Source organism: Conger conger, chromosome 6, assembly GCF_963514075.1.
Source record: "Conger conger chromosome 6, fConCon1.1, whole genome shotgun sequence".
NCBI lineage: Eukaryota > Metazoa > Chordata > Actinopteri > Anguilliformes > Congridae > Conger > Conger conger.
The window spans coordinates 4,105,565-4,128,742 of record NC_083765.1 but is presented as its reverse complement, the minus strand read 5'-3'; the positions used below and the strand labels follow the sequence as shown (position 1 = coordinate 4,128,742).

Below are 23,178 nucleotides of genomic sequence, written 5' to 3'. Positions count from 1 at the left end.
TATGAAATAACCATTTGAAAATAGTGTAGTTGTACTGGCATCGTATCGGTCTATTTTATTTTATAAAATTGAGCAAGATCATCTCTTAGACTTCCCGTCTGGCGCACGATCATTTTTCCTAGGGATTTTCAAACTGTCCTTTTTGTTACAGCCAATGAATTCATTCTATAAATAAAAACTCAATAGTCCGTTTCACAGACAAAGATTAAGATTGAGTTTCATATGGAGAATCTCCATTCAAAATAGAATTGACTGTGGTCTAGGACAAGGCTTAATCAATGCCTGTGTCATTTGTGGGTTTTCTTCATGACATGCGCAGCTAGATAACCTGGCCTCACGAGGGTAAACCATCCCTGAACAGACATTAAAGCTGTGTGGTTAAGAGCAATTTAAAAACTTGCTACAATTTAGGGGTTGCAGTTGTGGTTGAAAAGAAAATGAACTGACATGGGTGGGACCCAGAGTGTGTAAGGCCCTGCCCTAGTCTATATTTAATGTGCATTTCCCTTCAAGTAAAACCCTTTAATCGTGTCATTAACTCCATGAGCAACGCGGGGATGATCCAGAGGGATGAGTATAATATCTGTGTCTGTATTGTCCTGTAATGCACACGCCTTTGACACTTTGAGTCCCGGGTTCTGCCGTCTCCATGTGGCTGTCTAAGGTGCATAATTCATGTATTGTTTGTCCAAACCCCTCAGTAAAAAAAATAAAATAAAAAAAACAACATCACGCAGTTGAAATCAGTCCAGGCATTTAAATTTGTTGCATATATAGGCAATTGCACTGACAAGTTTGGACACATCGCCAACTGTGTGAAATCCTGAGGAGGCAATTCATAAAGTGCTGGTTGTAATGCATTTTGACTACTGTTTGTGCTCTCAAATTATATGTCTGTTTTCCCTCAGGGACAGGTTAGTTTACAAGACCAAGGCAGCCCATTTGCCTCCTCCTGAACACTCATTGTGTGTAAATTAGCACTCAAACCAATGAGTATCAATAATGGGGACATCTATGCACAGGAAAATGTTCAGTGTTAAATCAACTCTCACAGAGTACATACGGTAGCCTACGTATTGGACTCATACATCCTCTGTCAGAGTTGAATTAACACTGAACATTTTACTGTGTGTGTGGGGGGGGGGGGGACCTTGCACTGTAAGTAAGCTATAGCTCTGTCATTAACGTTGCATTTTGCTGTGTCATTTGGCTACTCACTACAATTATTTTAAAAGTATAATTGTTTTTGGATAATCAGCAGAGGCATTGTCTGCCTTCAGACAACAAAACACACACACAGACACACAGACACACACACACACACACACAGACACAAACACACACATACACACACAGACACACACACACACAAACACACACACACACATACACACACACACACACACACACAGTATAAAGGCATTCACAGCACGTGTTCTCTTTTGAAAGTATTATGTTTATCGCAGAAGTACATTTTATCTTGGAAAAAAATCTCACTGTCAATTTGATTTGAGAATCATCACCTATAAAACAGCCAATTAACAGTTGGGCATTGGCAACATGAAACAAGACTCCAAAACTAATATTCTATTTAAAGGTACAATAGGTAACATTTTTGTGTTAGAACATTGTTACAAGACCATTGTAAATCCCTTCCGATCATTGAAAAGGGCTCACTGACATGGTGATTCACCCTCTCCGTAAATCCGCGTTTCAAAATATGCAGTTGACGGGCCGGCACTCTGTACTGTTGAAGTTTGATCAAAATGCTCTTATTGAAAACCAGGAATGTTTAGAATAATGATGAAGTTTGATTTAAATGCTTTTATTAAAACTGTGAAATGGTTAGAATTGAGATTAAGTGAATAAGTCAGCATTAGAATTAGTAATTAGTCTGTTCAAACACATTGAGTTGCAAAGTACAGTGCAGAGAACACTTAATAAGCCATGGCATTGGATACGACCTGTTTTTACTAAGTGATGCCGGTCAAGCAATATGTGTCTTTGCAGAGAAATGTTTTGAGTTTGCGATCACCAGCCCGATTTGCCTGCGTCATTATAGAGGCGAAAGTTTAAGACAGCTCAGCTTTCATAGAGTGACAGAAAATATTAAGGCGGGTTAAGAGAGACAATGTGATGTTATATGACAAATGATTGGTTAGCTATAATGTATAAAGACTAGGATACTTCCTACTGTTACTTTGGAATTCTCTGGTCTCTGGAAGCTTCTTGCACGAAGCACACAGACTCCCCAGATTAATCTGTTTTATTTTAAACTAAAGATTTGTAATGGGCAACTATAGACTCTGAATATTTCTTCAACATCATCGCTGCCAAAACAACTTCACCCACGTAAAAGGGACGAGGAGGAAAAGCGGCAAAAAATATTTCCTCAACAGTACCAAGACATCGTATAGCTCTTATAATAATAATAATAGTTCAAGTTTATTGGTTGAAAATTGGTTCTAATTGCCACAGCTAATGGCGTTTAAACATCAGCGCGTTCACAGAGAAGGGGTGTAATAAACAGTGTTGCGGTTTGAGCGTGTTTGTTGCTGCAGTTCTTCTCTTGACCATTAGAAGTCCGAAATGACCTATTGTACCTTTAATAATATTAATTATTAGAACAGTCCCCAATGAACAACTCTAATCCTGAAATTTTTTGCAGATTCATAATGCGCATGTGCACTGAACCTCGGATTAGCTTCAATGTAATTCAAAACCTTAATCGGGTGTTTGGAGACATGCAACCATTTCCAAAAGTACCTTATTCATTTTAATACACCACCCTATATACCCTACGGTCTCATAAAACGTATTTTCCAAACATAATATTTAGATGTATCCTTTAGTGGTCTGGCTATTTTTACTTCCAATTTATAATTTTACATTCTTTCCTTCAAAGAAAGATTAGGTATGTTCTTCCGGTCGCCATTTTAGCGTTGTTGCTCTTTCCTGTCTGGAAGAGCAGCGGTGTTTTGACGCAGCTGATTGTGTGATTTCTTATTTTAATTCTTCGTACATTTAAAACAAAATGTCAAAAAGGCATAGATTAGATTTAGGAGATGACTATTCGTCTAGTAAAAAGAGATCATCTGACGGGTAAGAAAATCAATTGAATGGCCAACGGGTTTGTCTAGCAGGAAGCTAGTTTTGGCAGCTAGCTAGACTAGTTTAAGATAGCTGAATCAACTACTATGCTAGCCTAAGTAGCTAGCTAATGCTGACCATTCCATTTAACCGTTTAATGTATCCTTAGCAGTGTTGTATAGCTAGCTACTACTAAACAAGTGCAAAGCATGCTTTCGTATTAATCGCCGTACAGTTAGACTTCTGAACTACTGGCTATCTAGCGGCACTCATTAGCTAGCTAACAGCAATGCACGTGGGAATCCCTTGTGGCCTAGCTAGCTAGCTACCAACATGTTGTGAATATTGTGCGTTAAATTAATGCAGCACGCGTTTGGAGTCATTCGCTAGAATGTTATTTTCTTATAATGCGTTTGCAGACAGACGTGCAGATGGCTCGTTCGTTTACAGTAGCCATAAGCGTAACACAATGTTGAGCATCCGATTCAAAAACGCTTCTGCAAGTTACCGGCACTATTCAACGAGTCAGTTTAAAGTGCATAGCTAACTTAGCCCGCTTTTCGAGGCTGGATAATTATTCACTCGTCCTTACTGATGGTTCCGTGTTTATTTTTTCTGGAATTACTGTTGCAATTTGCATGTGGACAGTCGACACCAAAAGCCTGAAGCAAATTATATGTTTTAGTCAGAGAACCCACGAGGGCTGTTAATTAAAGCCAGCGACCTTTAGCTCGCTGACATTTGCAGAAAATGAAACGCGTTTTGTACCTTAAGTGATCAAAGTTAAAAGTGGGTAACCGGCAGAAGTAGTCTTTATATTTTGCCGCGACGTGTAACTTATTGCTCTTGGGAACAATAAGACGTGTCATTAAAGTCAGGTGATTCTTGCAAGCTGATCGTGAGCTTGAGATCACTGACTTGACTTTGATATCTGAGACTACTTCCTACTGTAATGTTGTCTTGACAAGTACCCCCCCGCCCCATGAATGACTTTGACAAAAGACTCAGAATGCTGAATTTGTAATTAAGGCAAATTAATAAGTAAGAACGGGCGAAATGAGTAATCGGTGAATGGTAACAATAATCATGAGCATGAATATTAATCATAGTAACAGCATTATTATTGATTATGGTAATCGCGATATCAAAATATTTAAAAAAATCAAGTGAGGGACTGGGCTAATTTCTCTTCTCTCTGGACGCAGGAAAGAGAGAGACCGGGACCGGGACCGGGACGAGCGCTCGAGGGACCGCGATCGGGACAGAGACCGCGACAGAGACCGCGACCGCGAGAAGGATGTGAAGCCGGCGGCCTTCGCGCTGAACGCGGGCGTGGGGGGCGGCGCCGTGCTGCCGCTGAAGGTTCCCACCATGCACCAGCAGGTTAACCCCTTCACCAACCTGCCGCACACACCGCGCTTCTACGACATCCTGCAGAAGCGGCTCCTGCTGCCCGTGTGGGAGTACCGCGAGCGTTTCAGCGACATCCTCACCCGCCACCAGAGCTTCGTCCTGGTGGGAGAGACCGGCTCCGGCAAGACCACGCAGGTACGGCCCCCTGTGCCCTATAGACCACCATGCCCTATAGACCACACAGGTACAGCCCTATAGACCACACAGGTACGCCCCCCTGTGCCCTATAGACCACCATGCCCTATAGACCACACAGGTACAGCCCTATAGACCATACAGGTACGCCCCCCTGTGCCCTATAGACCACCATGCCCTATAGACCACACAGGTACAGCCCTATAGACCACCATGCCCTATAGACCACACAGGTACGCCCCCCTGTGCCCTATAGACCACCATGCCCTATAGACCACACAGGTACAGCCCTATAGACCACACAGGTACAGCCCTATAGACCACACAGGTACGCCCCCCTGTGCCGTATAGACCACCATGCCCTATAGACCACACAGGTACAGCCCTATAGACCACACAGGTAAGGCCCCCTGTGCCCTATAGACCACACAGGTACGCCCCCCTGTGCCGTATAGACCACCATGCCCTATAGACAACACAGGTACAGCCCTATAGACCACACAGGTACAGCCCTATAGACCACCATGCCCTATAGACCACACAGGTACGCCCCCCTGTGCCCTATAGACCACCATGCCCTATAGACCACACAGGTAAGGCCCCCTGTGCCCTATAGACTACACAGGTACAGCCCCCATGCCCCCTAGATCGCACAGGTAAAACCCACTGTGTCGCTCTGAAGACTCACAGGTAGGGCCCACCGTGCCCTCTCCCCTCTCAGATCCCCCAGTGGTGCGTGGACATGGTGCGGGCGCTGCCGGGGCCCAAGCGGGGCGTGGCCTGCACACAGCCCCGGCGGGTGGCGGCCATGAGCGTGGCGCAGCGCGTGGCGGACGAGATGGACGTGATGCTGGGCCAGGAGGTGGGCTACTCCATCCGCTTCGAGGACTGCAGCAGCGCCAAGACCATCCTGAAGTGAGTCCCTCCCCCTGGGGGCCTGTCTCTCTCCTGGGGGCCTGTCTCCTGTCTCTCTCTCCTGGGGGCCTGTCTCCTGTCTCTCTCTCCTGGGGGCCTGTCTCTCTCCCCTGGGGGCCTGTCTCCTGTCTCTCTCTCCTGGGGGCCTGTCTCTCTCCCCTGGGGGCCTGTCTCCTGTCTCTCTCTCCTGGGGGCCTGTCTCCTGTCTCTCTCCCCTGGGGGCCCTGTCTCTCTCCCCTGGGGGCCCTGTCCCTCTCCCCTGGGGGGCTTGTCTCCCTCCCTCCCCTGGGGGCAGTAAGATGCGTGATTGGCTGAGCCTGACCCCGCCCCCACCCGCAGGTACATGACAGACGGTATGCTGCTTCGGGAGGCCATGAACGACCCCCTGCTGGAGCGGTACGGCGTGATCATCCTGGACGAGGCCCACGAGCGCACGCTGGCCACGGACATCCTGATGGGCGTGCTGAAGGAGGTGGTGCGCCAGCGCTCCGACCTGAAGGTACTGTTACACCAGCGTTCTAGAACCGCACTGCTGTCAGTCAGCAGCAGGGACTGTTACATCAGCGTTCTAGAACCGCACTGCTGTCAGTCAGCAGCAGGGACTGTTACATCAGCGTTCTAGAACCGCACTGCTGTCAGTCAGCAGCAGGGACTGTTACATCAGCGTTCTAGAACCGCACTGCTGTCAGTCAGCAGCAGGGACTGTTACAGCGTGAGAATTCTCAGAAGGACATTATGAATGAATGAATGAATGAATTAATTAATTAATTAATTAAAAAATGTTTTCTGCAGTCCACTCTGGCCCCAGCGCAGGTGATAGTGATGTTTTCGGGTGTGTGTTTGCGCAGGTGATAGTGATGTTTTCGGGTGTGTGTTTGCGCAGGTGATAGTGATGTTTTCGGGTGTGTGTTTGCGCAGGTGATAGTGATGTTTTCGGGTGTGTGTTTGCGCAGGTGATAGTGATGTTTTCGGGTGTGTGTTTGCGCAGGTGATAGTGATGTTTTCGGGTGTGTGTTTGCGCAGGTGATAGTGATGTTTTCGGGTGTGTGTTTACGCAGGTGATAGTGATGTTTTCGGGTGTGTGTTTGCGCAGGTGATAGTGATGTTTTTGAGTGTGTGTTTGCGCAGGTGATAGTGATGTTTTTGGGTGTGTGTTTGCGCAGGTGATAGTGATGTTTTCGGGTGTGTGTTTGCGCAGGTGATAGTGATGTTTTCGGGTGTGTGTTTGCGCAGGTGATAGTGATGTTTTCGGGTGTGTGTTTGCGCAGGTGATAGTGATGTTTTCGGGTGTGTGTTTGCGCAGGTGATAGTGATGTTTTCGGGTGTGTGTTTGCGCAGGTGATAGTGATGTTTTCGGGTGTGTGTTTGCGCAGGTGATAGTGATGTTTTCGGGTGTGTGTTTGCGCAGGTGATAGTGATGTTTTCGGGTGTGTGTTTGCGCAGGTGATAGTGATGTTTTCGGGTGTGTGTTTGCGCAGGTGATAGTGATGTTTTCGGGTGTGTGTTTACGCAGGTGATAGTGATGTTTTTGAGTGTGTGTTTGCGCAGGTGATAGTGATGTTTTCGGGTGTGTGTTTGCGCAGGTGATAGTGATGAGTGCCACACTAGACGCCGGAAAGTTCCAGGTGTACTTCGACAGCTGCCCCCTGCTGACCATCCCTGGCCGCACGCACCCCGTGGAGATCTTCTACACGCCCGAACCCGAGAGGGACTACCTGGAGGCAGCCATCCGCACCGTCATACAGATACACATGTGTGAAGAGGAGGAGGGAGACGTGCTGCTCTTCCTCACAGGCCAGGAGGTACGCACAGAGACACACACACACACACACACACACACACACACACACACTCGTGCACACACACCCACACTCTCTCACACACACACTCTCTCACACACACTCTCTCACACACTCACACACTCTTACACACGCACACTCACACTCACACTCACACACACACACACACACACACACACACACACACACACACTCACTCACAGCCCTGTGTCCCTGCAGGAGATAGACGAGGCGTGTAAGAGGATAAAGCGTGAGGTGGATGATTTGGGCCCGGAGGTGGGCGACATTAAGATCATCCCGCTGTACTCCACCCTGCCCCCCCAGCAGCAGCAGCGCATCTTCGAGCCCCCGCCCCCCCGCAAGCCCAGCGGAGCCATCGGTCGCAAGGTAGGCCCTGTGTCTACTGCCCCGCGTCTACTGCCCCCCGTCTACTGCCCCCCCCGTCTGCTGCCCCGCGTCTACTGCCCCCCCGTCTACTGCCCCCCGTCTTCTGCCCCGTGTCTTCTGCCCCGTGTCTTCTGCCCCGCGTCTACTGCCCCGCGTCTACTGCCCCCCCCCCCCCCCCCGTCTACTGCCCCCCGTCTACTGCCCCGCGTCTACTGCCCCCTGGTGAAACACCCCCCCCCCCCGGCGTAATTGAAATTCTGGCTGGGTCCAGAGGAGGGATTTCACGTGGCCCTGTAATCCGCACTGTGGCTTAAGTGATCCACACTGAGGAGAGAAGGGATCACCAGCGTGTCTGAAACAGCCTGTTCCACTGGGATCCCACAGAGCGGTGTGGGGTCCTGCTGGGTCTGCAGGGCTGATCACAGAGCGGTGTGGGGTCCTGCTGGGTCCGCAGGGCTGATCACAGAGCGGTCTGCAGGGCTGATCACAGAGTGGGGTCCTGCTGGGTCTGCAGGGCTGCTGTCCTCCCTGGACGTGTGCGGTTGTGCGCGCTCCTCTGCCCCTCTCTCCGGTCTGAGGCCGCAGGCCTGAACGCTGCTGCACTTCATCTGCGCCATGCTGTGGAAAGGCTCTGCTGACTCTCAGCGCTGCGTACGCTGTGGCCCCCCAGGGCCCGCTGTGGCCCCCCAGGGCTGGGCTCCAGGGCCTGCTGTGCTACATGTTAATGTAAATACATTTGTCTGCTCGGGATGTTTCCTGCCAACCAATCTCCTTCGACAGCTCTTCTCTCTCCCTCTCTCTCTCCCTGTCTCTGTCTCTCTCTCTCCCCCTTCTTCCCTCTCACCCTCTCTCTCTCTCTCCCCCTTCTTCCCTCTCACCCTCTCTCTCTCCCTCACTCTCACCCTCTCTTCCTCTCTCCCTCTCTCCCCTCCACACGAGGGCCTCTCCCTGACTGTGTGCTCTAATGATTGCATGGTGGAGCACGTGTGGGTCGTGACTGTAATGAAAGCAGCGCTAGCTCTGATTGCTAATAACACCGGCCCCATCGAGCAGGCGATGGTCTGCCGTCCTCCATTGCGGCTCTAATGCGTCTCTCACACAGAAAGCACAGTGGCAGCTGTGCCGTCCTCCATTGTGGCTCTAATGCGTCTCTCACACAGAAAGCACAGTGGCAGCTGTGCCGTCCTCCATTTTGGTCCTGTTAACTTTCATCTTTTGGTCCCTAAAAGCTGATCGGTGCTTTTGCATTCGGCCTAATTCCAGTTAGTCCCGGAGTTTAAATAAATATTTAGTTTGGTTATCAAGTGCAAACAAAGCGTTGTTTGAAAAACGGAAGAGACGTGTGCGTGCGTGTGCGCGTGTGTGCGTGTGCGTGTGCGTGCGTGCGTGTGCGCGCGCGCTGCGGGCAAGAGTGGAGTAGACGTGTGAGTGTGAGTGTGAGTGTGAGTGTGAGTGTGAGTGTGTCTGTGTCTGTGTCTGTGTGCGCAGGCAGGCAGGCAGGAGTGGAGAGGACGTGTGTGTGTGTGTGTGTGTGTGTGTGTGTGTGTGTGTGTGTGTGTGTGTGTGTGTGTGTGTGTGTGTGTGTGTGTGTGTGTGTGTGTGTGTGTGTGTGTGCGTGTGTGCGTGCGCGCAGGCAGGCAGGAGTGGAGAGGACGTGTGTGACAGTGTGTGTGTGTGTGTGTGCAGGCAGGCCGGCAGGCGGGAGTGGAGAGGACGTGTGTGACAGTGTGCTGAGAGCAGGAGTGTGTGCTTCACTCCGCTGTAATCAGCCTCCTGGTCAAGACGCTCTTTGGAGGGAGACGTCCCCTCAGTCCAGGGCCTGAGTGCCTCTGTGATCCCACAGAGAATGACTTCCCTTTCCCAGGGTCTGTGGATTGCAGCGCTATTTTCGCCCCGCTGTTAGTTAGCCTGCAGAATTGGCTGCAGAAACGGACTGTCACTTTGGAGGCTGGGACCTTTCGTTGCTGTCCCTCGTGTGACCTCTCGTCAGGGCTGAGAGTCCTGTAAACATCAGCGCGGTCTCGCCGTTTCGCCTGGTCTGTTGAACAAACACGGGCATCGATCCAGACGGCTCGCAGATGCAGAACGCAAATTTAATGGGATGAATTTAAAGGTACAGTAGGTCACGACTTCTAACGGTCAAGAGAGGGATTGCAGCGACAGACGCGCTCAAACCACAACACTGTTTATCCCTCCCCCTTCTCTGTGAACGCGCTGACGTTGAAACGCAGTTAGACCCAATTTTCAACCAATGAGCTTGAATTATTGTACAGTTATACGATGTTTTGGTACCGAGTGTCGGGCCGTCAACTGTATGTCTTGAAACCCGAATTTAAGGACTATAAACACAGGCAGAGGGTGAGTCGACATGTCAGTAAGCCTTTTTCAATGATAGGAAGGTATTGTAACAATGTTTTAACACAAAAATCTTATCTGTTGCACCTTTATATTCGCCACTTCAGTCTTACACACAAGTGGCATCTCTGAGCGGCCGTGGATGTAGGGGTTGTTATGAGGGAGGTCATGGTGGCGATGGGGTTGGGTTTAGTGCCCAGAGTGAAAACGTGGATCAGGGTGAGCTCACAGGGGATATTCTGCCACAGGGTGCTCTGTCAGACGATAGTGACACGAAGCGGGGTTTGTGCTTTTCAGTTTAGTCCAGCTCAAGAACGTTAAATAAATGTCAAATGGTTGGCATTTATATGGCGCCTTTATCCAAAGCGCTGTACAATTGATGCTTCTCATTCACACATTCATACACACACTCACACACACAAACGGTGATTGGCTGCCATGCAAGGCACCGACCAGCTTGTCAGGAGCATTTGGGGGTTAGGTGTCTTGCTCAGGGACACTTCGACACAGCCCAGGGTGGGAATCGAACCGGCAACCCTCCGACTGCCAGACTGCTCTTACCGCCTGAGCCACGTCGCCTTCAGTGTGGAATGCGTTGCGTGTGAGTTATTTCTGCTTCCCGTGAGGCAGTGCATTGTGGGGTGTTGGAGCTGGACTGACTGCTCTCTCTCCGGAAGCTTCTAAAGACTGCTGCTCGTCCTGCAGGTTGTGGTGTCCACCAACATCGCGGAAACGTCGCTGACCATCGATGGCGTGGTGTTCGTCATCGATCCCGGGTTCGCCAAACAGAAGGTAACCTCTCCTCCTCTGTCTGTCTCTTGCTCTATTTCTCTCTCTCTCTCTGTCTGTCTGGCTCGCTCCCTCTCCCTCCCTCCCTCTCTCTCTCTCTCTCTCTGGGGAATCATTTAGAGTCGAGGGTTTGTGTATGAGACATGGAGAGCTTTGTTTTGATGTTTCTGCTCTTTTATGTGTTCTGTTTTTTCTGTTCTGGTTTCTTTGTTTTATGTCTGGGGTTTGTTTTGGGACTGCGAAGTGATTAAGACTGCGTGATTAATAAAGAAATAAACGGGCTTTTAAAGTTAAAAGAAAAGTCTCTCCCTCCCTCCCCACGCCCGCCCCTGATGAACCTCTGCAGTGTGACAGCGCAGGAGATCGAAAATGCTATTATTTATCGGTCTGCCATTTTGAAAGCGCCCCATGGACAAATCGCTCTGCGGAATTTGTGGACTTTCTCACACACTTGTCACAGCCTGGACAAAATGGCGGCGTCTCTTAAAAAAAAAAAAAAAAAAAAAAAAAAGCTGGTTTTATCTCTCCTGTTTTGGGAGTTGATGAAAAATGGCAGAACCAGTACTGGTGTCCCTGCTCAATGTGTTCTTCAAGGAATGCTGACGAGCCAAAATGGCCTCTCCCCCTCCCTCATTGATGTGTTTTTTTTTTGGAAGCACCAGTGGCATTCCTCATGTTGCAGGTCCAAAGTCTTCTCTGGTCCATGTTATTCCGTTGAACACTGTTGGGATTGCTGGTAGATCCAAAATGGCGTTCTCTCTGGTCCATGTTATTCCGTTGAACACTGTTGGGATTGCTGGTAGATCCAAAATGGCGTTCTCTCTCGTCCATGTTATTCCATTGAACACTGTTGGGATTGCTGGTAGATCCAAAATGGCGTCCTCTCGGGTCAATGTTATTCAACCGAACACTGGTGGGATTGCTGGTAGATCCAAAATGGCGCCCTGGCTCCCCCAGCAGGCGTGTGTTAGTGAATGGGGATGCCTGCTCACCCAGCCGTCCTCCTCCCTGCCAGGTGTACAACCCGCGCATCCGGGTGGAGTCGCTGCTGGTCACCGCCATCAGCAAGGCCTCCGCCCAGCAGCGGGCCGGGCGAGCCGGCAGGACACGGCCGGGAAAGTGCTTCCGCCTCTACACCGAGAAGGCCTACAAGACCGAGATGCAGGCGAGTCCCGCCCTCCCATCATGCCTCACTCCATTCACAGCTCCATTACATGACATTCCATTACGGTACATTCCGTTCTGTTGCGTAACATTCCAGTCCATTATCTGTTGCCATAGCGGCCATTGTTATTCCAGGGTTCCGTTGTTCTGCAGGCCCGGTGTCATCCGTACACCGCGTCTCTATGGCGACAGTTTGGAATGGTAGCTTTGACCCGAGTGCTGCGTTTTGGGCCGCGATTAATGCACCTTCTGCAGGCTGCTTTGGCTAAAACGGTGTCCGCTAAACTGCAACTTGCACGCGCAGAAGACAGTTTAAATGCCTATTTAAAGTGAATTAGGGCAATGCGGAAAGCAAAATAAGGGAAATCGTAAAGCTACTGTAAGTGGTGAATTACTCGATAATCACACCCGCTGTTTAAATGCAGCAAAAAGCGAACTAAATAATGGAGTGCACTCCTCATTAGCAGGGCAGTCTGCCGATGGATGACTTCACTTATTCACTTATTCCACTACTGGCCTGCACTTCACTGGAACAGTGAATGTCATGTTTGTGAACAGAAGTTCTTTGCACTTTAAATATTTCATTCGCGGTCTGTAAGCAATGCAAGTGAAACGGCCTTTTCTCAGCATGTGCTTCCATCGAAGATCGTAACACTGGACATGATTCCCACACGGAGAAAACTACAATACTCCACTTTGGGCACTGCGGTAGAGGTTGTGTGTCGTTTCACACGGACGAGTGAATAAAGAGAATTCATCTTTAATTTACCCCTCGTGAACAGGACAACACGTACCCTGAGATCCTGCGCTCGAACCTGGGCTCGGTGGTCCTGCAGCTGAAGAAGCTGGGGATCGATGACCTGGTGCACTTCGACTTCATGGACCCTCCAGGTGGGCAACGCTTCTTACCAGGCCTTCAAGCTTTTATCTGCAGGGTGGGGGGGAGGTCTGTAGCAGTGTCGGGGTGGGGGGGGGGGGGGTGAGGTCTGTAGCAGTGTCAGGGTGGGGGGGGGGGTGAGGTCTGTAGCAGTGTCAGGGTGGGGGGGGAGATCAGGTCTGTAGCAGTGTCAGGGTGGGGGGGGTGAGGTCTGTAGCAGTGTCAGGGTGGGGGGTGAGGTCTGTAGCAGTTTGGGGGGGTGCCCTGGACATGGGTAATGAAGCGCTCTGCACAGCTCTGCCCTCAGGCCTGCTCCCTCTGTGTGGGGAAGTGTGGCGTCTTTACTGTGAGCTCTACTGGTTCACACACTTACCGCTGCTGCTGCTGACTTGGAGTCCCATTTTCAGTCTGGTCCTCTCTGTGGTTTTAGTGGAAATGAAATTCCTTGCCGTTTCTTTTCCTTGGTCATTCATCCATTTCCCCTCAGGCTCAGTGTGTAACTAGTGTGGACAGTCGCTTGGCTAAGTGGCAGAGAGAGCGTGCCTGTTGTAAGTGGCTGTGAGTGGTTTAGCTTCGTGCTAACAGGTTAACATTTCATGTCCAACATTAATGGCTTATTTTACCAGCACATTACGCATGGTCACATACACTGTTCTCTCACAGTGATGAAAAGCTTGTAAACACACACACACACACACACACACACACACACACACAATCACACAATCACACAATCACACACACACACACACACACTCACTCACTCACTCACTCACTCACTCACTCACTCACTCACTCACTCACTCACTCACTCACTCACTCACTCACTCTCTCTCACACACACACACACACACACACACACACAATCTCACTCACACTCACACACACACACACACACACACACACACACACAATCACACTCACACTCACACACACTCACACTCACACTCACACACACACACACACTCCCACTCTCTCACACACACACTCCCACTCTCTCTCACACACACACACACACACACACACACACACTCACACTCCCACTTGCTCACACTCACACACAAACACACACTCACTCACTCACTCACACACTCACTCACTCTCTCACACACTCACTCACTCTCTCACACACACACACACACACACACACACACACACACACTCACACACACACTCACTCACTCACTCACAGAATCATGCAGTCATAACTACCCTGGAGCGTAAACATTGCCCCTCTCCCCCCCCCCCCCCCCCCCCACCCTTGACGGAGGAAGTGATGTCACAGTGCGTGGCTTCCCCTGATTGGCCGGCCCAGGGGGAAGTGGAGCGTGCTGATTGGGTCATCGTTTGCACAGCCTCAGGTTTTTGTGGGTAATTATAACGGGCCGGGTGATTGTGACGGGCTTCGGGGAGAGATTGCGTTTGGTAAGCGGACGTAACGGGGTTTATGGAGGAGGGCCGGGCGCGGTGGCCTTTAAAGCCTGCGGAACGTGAAGCCTCTCGCCTCTCTCGTTCCCTCCTATTCAAAACTGCCTCGTTTGCCAAGTGAGCTTGTGTTGCAAAGGCCATGAATTGCAAATGACAACAAACCCCCACAAGAAGGGGGGAAAAAGGAAAAAGGTAACGCGTCCTCCCTCTCTCCCTCCCTCCCCCCCCCAGCTCCGGAGACGCTGATGCGGGCGCTGGAGCTGCTGAACTACCTGGCGGCGCTGAATGACGACGGGGACCTGACGGAGCTGGGCTCCATGATGGCCGAGTTCCCCCTGGACCCGCAGCTCGCCAAGATGGTGATCGCCAGCTGCGAGTTCAACTGCTCCAACGAGATCCTGTCCATCACCGCCATGCTGTCAGGTAACGCCCGGGCGTCGCCACGCGCCATGGCAACCGCCTGTGTCTGTTTACCGCCGGCGTTCCGCTGTTACCGGGCGCAACGCGCCATGGCAACCGCCTGTCTATTTTTTTTACCGCCAACGTTCCGCTCTTGTCGCCGTGTTTACAGCCAGCGTTCCGTAGTTGCCGTGTAAATGCGATGACAACCAACAGCCTTAAAAAAAAAAATAAAAGAACTTGGATGATGCAGACGGTTCTGATTACAGTACACAGCGCAGGTATGAACGGTAAAATGTAGCGCCAAACCGTGGTCGGTTCAGCAAATCACGGATGAGAAATGTTGGGAAATTTGTGAACTGTGGATGACTTTTCCTTTGCCAGGGGATTGTGAATTTCTCGGTGAGATGCTTGCCGGTTAACCCCAGATAAAATGATTATAGCAGTAATAATATATCGGCTAGTATCTGCATAGTTAAGTCCTATAGTCACTTAGTTAGCTTGTAGTGAAGTTCCTAGGATGGTAAAAAAACATCTCTCTCTTCGCCCTGGAGAAGACTTACGGGCCTGATTAAGCACGTGACGGATCAATCCCCCGGCCCAAACCAAACCAAAGAGCCGGGGACAGTGAGCCCTCAAGTCCTGGTCTGGTGTCTGCTGCACTGTGAGCTGCGTCTGCATCAGGAAGTTGAGGAAGTTTCGTCAACACAAAGAGCTCAGAGCCTTTGTTATAGCAGGAGAGAGACCAGAATATAACGGGCGTAAGACACCGGGCGTAAGACACCGGGCCTAAGAGACCGGACGTAAGACACCGGGCGTAAGACACCGGGCGTAAGACACCGGGCGTAAGACACCGGGCCTAAGACACCGGGCCTAAGAGACCGGGCGTAAGAGACCGGGCCTAAGACACCGGGCCTAAGAGACCGGGCGTAAGACACCGGGCGTAAGAGGCCGGGCGTAAGACACCGGGCGTAAGAGGCCGGGCGTAAGACACCGGGCGTAAGACACCGGGCGTAAGACAGCAGTGATTTCAGGAGGGTGGACCGCGTGGCCTTTGTCGTTGGGAGGGTGAGAGGAACGACCGACGCGCTGTGGCGTTCACGCTGTGGGGAATTCTGGGTAATGCGATGGCTGGAAGAAAGAAAGCGGGGGAAAGGGCCGGGCGAATGGATCGAACTCGGCGCCGCTCGGCTGCGCTGGTGTGGTACCGGGGGTTCTGTTCTGTTCCCCGGCACGTTGGGGGTCCGGAGCGTGGAAATGGAGGTTTCCCAGGGTGCACTGGACTTCCGTGTGCGGGTCCCTGGTCTGGTGCGCGCGGAGCCTGTTTGGGGGTGGGGGCTGTGCGGTCCTGTGGCATCCGCTGCTGGGCAGGGCGGGCTCAGTCGATCCTCAGGGGCGCGGGTTTTCACCGGATTCATCAGGAAATGAACTCCATTTCAGACGAGAATTCGGCTTTCTGGTGATCTCGCGTCTCCTCCGTCAGGCGTCAAGAGGCGTCGTCTTGCGTCAAGAGAGTTGACCAATCATCAATCATTTCCTGATTAATCGGGGGACCAATCACATCTCAGATTTTTTTTACATCAGATGCCGTGGAGCACGTAAAGGGCATTGAATGAGGGTTTTTAAAGTGCGGTGTCCAGGAGTGGATGTAGTGGAGTAGTGTTTCATTCTCTGAGGCGTTAGAGGAGAGGAGAGGCGCTCTGTCGCTCGCTCGCTGGCCGGCTCTCGCTGTGACGGGGATTTCGGCTCCTGTGACATCATCAGGGAAACTCGTCTGGCGACGGCCCTTTCCAGAGAGAAGTGTCACCAGGCTGCGCTCTGAACAGCCGTGGGCCACGCCCGGGACCAGCAGCCAGGACACTGCTCAGAGTCTGCGGAGGTGTGACGTGTTCGACGCACTTTCCCCTGGTGACGTCCTCCGCCCCCTCGCCTGGTTTAGCTTTCCCCCGTTCCGCTCTTTAACCGTGGGATGGGCGGCGCTCCGTCTCTGTGTCGGGGTGTGCTTTTTTCGCCCGGGGTGCGAGAGGTCCTGGGTTCAAATCCCGGACGAGGCCCCCCCCCCCATTATGTTACAGCCAGGCCTGGTACAACATAAACGCAAACAAAAGAAGTCCATGAAAGAGATTATAACGTGCTGACAAAATAAGTGGTTATGTCAACCGAAAGAGCCAAAACCCAAAGACGAGGACCCCTGATGGGCACAGAGGAATGTCATTGGCCCGGGGCGGGATGATGTCACAGCTGGAGGCCGCTGGCCAGCGATGCGTTAACGCGTCTCCTGCTCCTCTGTGTTTGGGGAGGGGGGTGGGGGGCTAGGGGTGGGGTGGGGCGGGGCGGGGCGGGAGGTGGATGGGGAGGTTGGGGGGTCATATTTCTGTTCCTGTGGAAGACGTCGGATGCTCTTGTTAACGTTTTGCAGTTGTGTAAACGCTCTTGTTTTCCAGATGTGGTTAGGTGTTGAAGTAGTAGGCAGTTCACCACGCAGTCGGGAGAGGCCGTCATGTGACCCGCCCTGCCCAATCCAGCCCCGCCCCGCCCCGCCCCGCCCTAGGCTCAGTGATGTGATGTAGCTGCTAGGCCTTGTGTCCCACACGTGTGTGAATGGTTGACTCACCAGTTTGGGCGTGGGTGTTGGGGCCCAAACCAACCCTGTTCAGTCCCGCAGTGCTTCGTGCGTCCCACCGAGGCCAAGAAAGCGGCAGATGAGTCCAAGATGAGGTTCGCTCACATAGACGGAGACCACCTGACTCTGCTCAACGTGTACCACGCCTTCAAACAGAGTGAGTGTGTGTGTGTGTGTGTGTGTTTCTGTGTGTGTGTGTGTGTGTGTGTGTGTTTCTGTGTGTGTTTCTGTGTGTGTTTCTGTGTGTGTGTGTGTGTGTGTGTGTGTGTGTGTGTGTGTGTGTGTGTGTGTGTGTGTGTGTGTGTGTGTGTGTGAGACAGTGTGTGACAGTGTCTGTCTCTCTGTCTCTCTGTCTCTGAGACTCGGTGTCTCTCTGTCTCTGTCTCTGTCTCTGAGACTCTGTCTCTGAGTCTCTGAGACTCGGTGTCTCTCTGTCTCTCTGCGTGTCTCTCTGCGTGTCTCTCTGCGTGTCTCTCTGCGTCTCTCTGCGTCTCTCTGTGTCTCTCTGCGTGTATCTCTGCGTGTATCTCTGCGTGTATCTCTGCGTGTCTCTCTGCGTGTCTCTCTGCGTGTCTCTCTGCGTGTCTCTCTGTGTGTCTCTCTGCGTGTCCCTCTGACCCTGCGCCCCGCTCCCTCTCAGATCACGAGGCGGCTCAGTGGTGCTATGATAACTTTGTGAACTACCGGTCGCTGATGTCGGCCGACAACGTGCGGCAGCAGCTCTCCCGGATCATGGACCGCTTCAACCTGCCGCGGCGCAGCACGGAGTTCACCAGCCGCGACTACTACATCAACATCCGCCGCGCGCTGGTCACCGGCTTCTTCATGCAGGTACACCGCCCGGCTAACGGCTAACGCGCGCCATCCATGCTAATCGTGCTAACCGCTAACGTCCGCCATCACGCTAATCCTGCTAACCGCTGACATCCGCCATCACGCTAATCACGCTAACCGCTAACATCGGCTAATTATGCTAACCGCTAACATCGGTTAATCATGCTAATGTCCGCTAATCATGCTAACCGCTAACATCCGCCATCCATGCTAATCATGCTAACCGCTAACATCTGCTAATCATGCTAACCGCTAATGTCCGCTAATCATGCTAACTTGCTAACATTCGCCATCATGCTAACTGCTAACGTCCGCATCACACTGGTCACATCCTCATTCATTCATTCTGTCCACAGTCTGAGTCACATACTGATTAATCCATTCTGACCACAGTCTGAAAATGAATCATCATTCATTCATCCATTCTGAACAGTCTGAAAATGAATCATATCATCATTCATTCATCCATTCTGACCAGTCTGAAAATGAATCATATCATCATTCATTCATCCATTCTGACCACAGTCTGAAAATGAATCATATCATCATTCATTAATCCATTCTGAACAGTCTGAAAATGAATCATATCATCATTCATTCATCCATTCTGACCACTGTCTGAAAATAAATCATATCATCATTCATCCATTCTGACCACAGTCTGAAAATGAATCCTAACATTCATTCATCCATTCTGACCACAGACTGCATCCTTGTTTAACAGAGTTGGAAGTTGTGTGTGAGAGAATGTCAGTATTGTGTGTGTGTGTGTGTGTGTGTGAGAACTTCATGCGAGTACTCAAGGGTTCTCACTGTATCTGTGTGGTCACGCTAGGACTCTGAACCGTACTGTCCTCTCAGGTCCTCTTCACACTTGTACATGTGTTCGACCTGCACTTCATTGTACATCGCTCTGGATAAGAGCGTCTGCTAAATACCTGTAGTGTAGTGTAGTGTAATGTCATGTCATGTCATGTCATGTCATGTCATGTCATGTAGTGTAATGTCATGTAGTGTAGTGTAATGTCATGTCATGTCATGAGCACACGTGTGAGTACATGCATTTGTGTGTACTAAACGCAGTACGTTAGAGTGGGTGAGCGTATCTGCGCCGAATATGCGCTGTAATTCCTCTCTCCGCCTGCAGGTGGCACACTTGGAGCGCACCGGGCACTACCTGACGGTGAAGGACAACCAGGTGGTGCAGCTGCACCCCTCCACGGTCCTGGACCACAAGCCCGAGTGGGTCCTGTACAACGAGTTCGTCCTCACCACCAAGAACTACATCCGCACCTGCACCGACATCAAGCCGGAGTGGTGCGTCTGCGCCTCTCCCCTGTCCCCAAACGCACACCCCTGCCGTTTACCCCCCCGCAAAATACTCCTCCTCCTCTTCCCCCACGGTCAGGACTGTGTGGGATGCAGGCACACCGGGCAGCCAGAAGGTCCTGGGTTCAAAACCCCGCCTCTGCCCTTTCTGTGTGGAGTTGATTAATGTTAAATCAAATACATAAAATAAAAGCGTATAAGATGCATAATGAGGTGACCTGGACTGGACATCCTACCGGACGGAATGTTCAGCAATAAGGCCAAAGATGCCAGACTCATTTAAGTCCAATATTTAAAGGCAGGATTTAATTGTCTTTTTACATTTTTTTTATTAGCAAACACAACAAATATGATGTAACCGCATCCCTGAACCAGTTGCAAAAAGTACCCAAGCAGTTCATTCATTCCCTCTCCTGACTCTCTCTTTCCCTCCCTCTTTACTCTCTCCCCTCTTTACTCTCTTTCTTTCCCGCCCTCTCTCTCTCCTTACTCTCTCCCTTCCCCCCTCTCCCCCACTCTCTCCCCTCCCTCTCCCTCTCTCCTTCTCTCTCCTTCTCTCTCCCTCTCTCCCTCTCCCCCTCTCTCCCTCTCTCCCTCTCTCCCCCCTCTCTCTCTCTCCCTCTCCCCCCCCTCTCTCTCTCTCCCTCCCTCCCTCCCTCTCTCTCCAGGCTGATTAAAATCGCGTCCCAGTATTATGAGATGGGGAACTTCCCGCAGTGCGAGGCCAAGAGGCAGCTGGAGCGGATCGTGGCAAAGCTGCAGACAAAGGAGTACTCCCAGTACTGAGGGCCCACACTCGCCCTGGGCCAGTACTCCCAGTCCTGAGCGCCCACACTCGCCCTGGGTCCCCCCCCCAAACCCTCACCTTCACCCGGGCCCTCCCTCACCGTGGGCCCCTGCTGCGGCCTTCACATTTCCTCCCCCTCATTACTGTTCAAATGTTGATTATTTTTTTATACCCTTTACTCTTACTGTTTTTATTTGTTTTTGTTTTGTTTTTTTTGGTTTTGTTTCGTTTGTTTGTTTTTTTTTTTGTTCATTTAATAGTGTAGTGCTGTATAAATGAAATAAAAACGATGGATGCAATCTTTTGACAAGAACATTCTCCGAGCTCAGAAAGGTTGCTTTGGGTCGGAACGCGGTTACGTAACGTTACGCGCGGTTACGTAACGTTACGCGCGGTCGTACATGTTGACGTTCGCATTCCTTTCAGAACCTGTGAGTTTCATTAATGGAAATGTGCGCCAGGCGACGTCGGAGCCGAATAAGGCCGGGATTGAAAGCAGCTCTCCGTTACGCTGTGTGAGAGGAACGACAAAAGGTTTTAGACCAGCGACATCACACCGGGCTCCGAAATGTGGCCTTGGACCCTTTTAAAAGAGTTCCATTTCTGTAAATTGCCTCGCTTTAGAGCAGGTAATTCACAGTCAGATTCAAAATCTTGGGAGATCTGCTCGACCAACACTTAAGTGGTTGTTACAGAAAGTGCCATTTAAGAAGTTAACTTGTTTTGATGGTATACTCCTTGCAACATCCTTTAGACTTGTTTGCGAGAAGTCCCCTGGTCTGGTGTGCTGGTTGGACGTGAGCTGGGCCTAAGTTCTCCCGACGGCAGCCTTGCACTGCGTTGGAGCTGACTGCGGGTTCAGTGAAGTCGCACTGCACAAGCGCTCTCACTCGGTCTGCCCCCCATTACATTTTCATTTGAATCATTAAAAATGTAGGCCGATAATGTGCGGTTGAAATGTTTTTGAGTGGCTAGGGATCAATGATATTAAAGTCAATGGCATATTTGCCAACTCTTGCGACATACGGTGTTTGAATAATGAGCGATCTTATTGCTTGTGCAAACATTTCCCCGTTTAAAGTGAAGGTGCTGATGTAGGCGATAAGGGTCTGTTAAAGCGGATAAACTACAGCCCTCCAGGACTTTTTTTTTTTTTTAATGTAAAGTGGTTCACTTTAATAAGCGCTTTCCTCCCTTTAGCTTTGGTACATTACACTAGTCAGTACGCATACACGTATGGCAGTGTAGCGCGGCGGTTTTGGATCTAAACCTTGGTGTCGTTTGAACAGAAGTTTCTACCCCTGAGGAAGATGCCCCGCCTCTCTTAAATATGCGGCTAACAAACAGAAGCTGACGCGGATTAATGCGTCTGCTGGTTAAATGAGACCATTGGGGGGAAATATTTGAGTTCGTTGTTTTGAAGTCTGTCTCACAGGTCTGCTCTGTGAAATGTAGGTAATGGGCGATCCCTTAAGATCAGCCGTATTCACTTATTCCCGTGGAGAACTGCAGCCTGTTCCAGCTTCACTTTTTACTCTACATGTAGTGCTCCTTTTGAAGCGCTTGATTTACACTGTTAACTTACTTGGATTATGAACCAAGTCAGCAGGCCCTGTAAGCTCTCCGTAATAGCAAACTCGAGTGCCGCTACTTTAGACGGTTCATACTCGTAACATACCGCAGTTAAAGGCGACGCACGTTAGTTTTCAATTGTTAGCCTGCTGTGACGGCCAGAGTTTGAAGCCTCCCGCGGTGGCACTCGGCACGGGCATAACGGTTTAACCCGTTAGCCGGGAGGGAAAACCGAGTCGGTTTTTTTGTGAAGATGAACATTAACGAGAGTGCTTGCGCTAGTGTTGGTGCCGGTCATGCGGGAAGACCTCACGCGCTGTACATACTAGCTATGAGGCAGAGGGAGAAGAAGATGGGGTTTTTACGGGCTCAGTCAGGAATTTGGGGAAATGACTACTGGGGGTATTGCATAATTTGTGGGCCCTTTATTAGAATATTTTAAAACCGTGGATAAGCAAGATTTTTCTAATTATACCAAAATTAAACCTCAAATAGATGCTCGAAAAAGTAGTTTCTTGTTGTTTGTCTGGCCAAGCACAGTTGTGTATGTTTTTGCTAGACATCTTTTTGGTAAACAACCTGCTGTGACCCACCAGTTCAATAGTGGGACACTGAGGACAAAAACAGTGTTCGAAACTACTTAACAAAATGAACCACACATCCAGCAAAGAAGCCTTTCATCCAGCTACTTTTGTCACAGCGCCATCTTGAGAGAACACACTAAGCACATACCTGGTAACAATTTTAAGCTGCATTATGCTCCAATATCAACAGCGACATGCTATTTAGACATGATGGAGAGTTGATTGCCAGCAGTCTCCCATGAAATGAAACCCTGGGGACAGTGAGAGCCGGAATGGCCCCGCCGCGCAGCCTTCCTCCCGCGCAATTACCGCAGTTAGAGCCGGAATGGCTCTGGTCGTCTTCGGTTGATGGCGGGGAACAGAATTGGCCGCGGATGAGTAAGGCTTTTCAGGTGTTTATTGCGGTGTACGGTGACAGGCGTATCTCCATTACGCTGCGCGAGATACCGGAGATGACTAGAACAGCAAAAGCGTCCGTCCCGCTTCTGCGATGGTATGATAATTTCGGAGCGAGAGCTACTCCGGTGGGAATTCGGACGCGTCGTGTACTGCAGCTTCCGGAAAGACGTTGCGGCGCGAGCCATTGTTATGGCCGTAATGTGGAACATTTAATTGGAGACGCGTGTAGAACACTTAAAAATAATAGGTAATAAATTTGCTCTGACTGGGTTCTGAAGTAATGTACACTACTGCTCACT

At 50.5% G+C, this 23,178-nt stretch overlaps 1 protein-coding gene across 2 annotated transcripts; it reads left to right on the top strand.

Annotated features, from left to right (window-relative positions):
* Nucleotides 1-2,949: 2,949 nt before the first annotated feature.
* Nucleotides 2,950-20,623, top strand: LOC133130140 (ATP-dependent RNA helicase DHX15-like). 2 transcript variants are annotated; one of them, XM_061244443.1, is made up of 14 exons: nt 2,950-3,102; nt 4,296-4,473; nt 5,360-5,553; nt 5,893-6,052; nt 7,137-7,355; nt 7,572-7,739; nt 10,800-10,886; nt 11,899-12,048; nt 12,830-12,938; nt 14,584-14,775; nt 17,409-17,531; nt 18,015-18,205; nt 19,356-19,525; nt 20,206-20,623. In XM_061244443.1, exons 1-14 carry the CDS (start codon nt 3,035-3,037, stop codon nt 20,321-20,323), a joined length of 2,127 nt encoding a protein of 708 aa, XP_061100427.1. In that variant the 5' UTR covers nt 2,950-3,034; the 3' UTR covers nt 20,324-20,623. The 2 variants fall into 2 exon arrangements, with proteins under 2 accessions (XP_061100427.1, XP_061100426.1); XM_061244442.1 differs by having other exon boundaries at nt 4,296-4,638.
* Nucleotides 20,624-23,178: the final 2,555 nt, after the last annotated feature.

Excerpts from the sequence above, each read along its gene's own strand:
- LOC133130140 (XM_061244442.1), top strand. The coding sequence starts at position 3,035 with ATGTCAAAAAGGCATAGATTAGATTTAGGAGATGACTATTCGTCTAGT. Across the intron at positions 7,356-7,571 it reads TCTTCCTCACAGGCCAGGAG|GAGATAGACGAGGCGTGTAA; the intron begins GTACGCACAGAG and ends GTGTCCCTGCAG. Across the intron at positions 10,887-11,898 it reads CCGGGTTCGCCAAACAGAAG|GTGTACAACCCGCGCATCCG; the intron begins GTAACCTCTCCT and ends CCTCCCTGCCAG.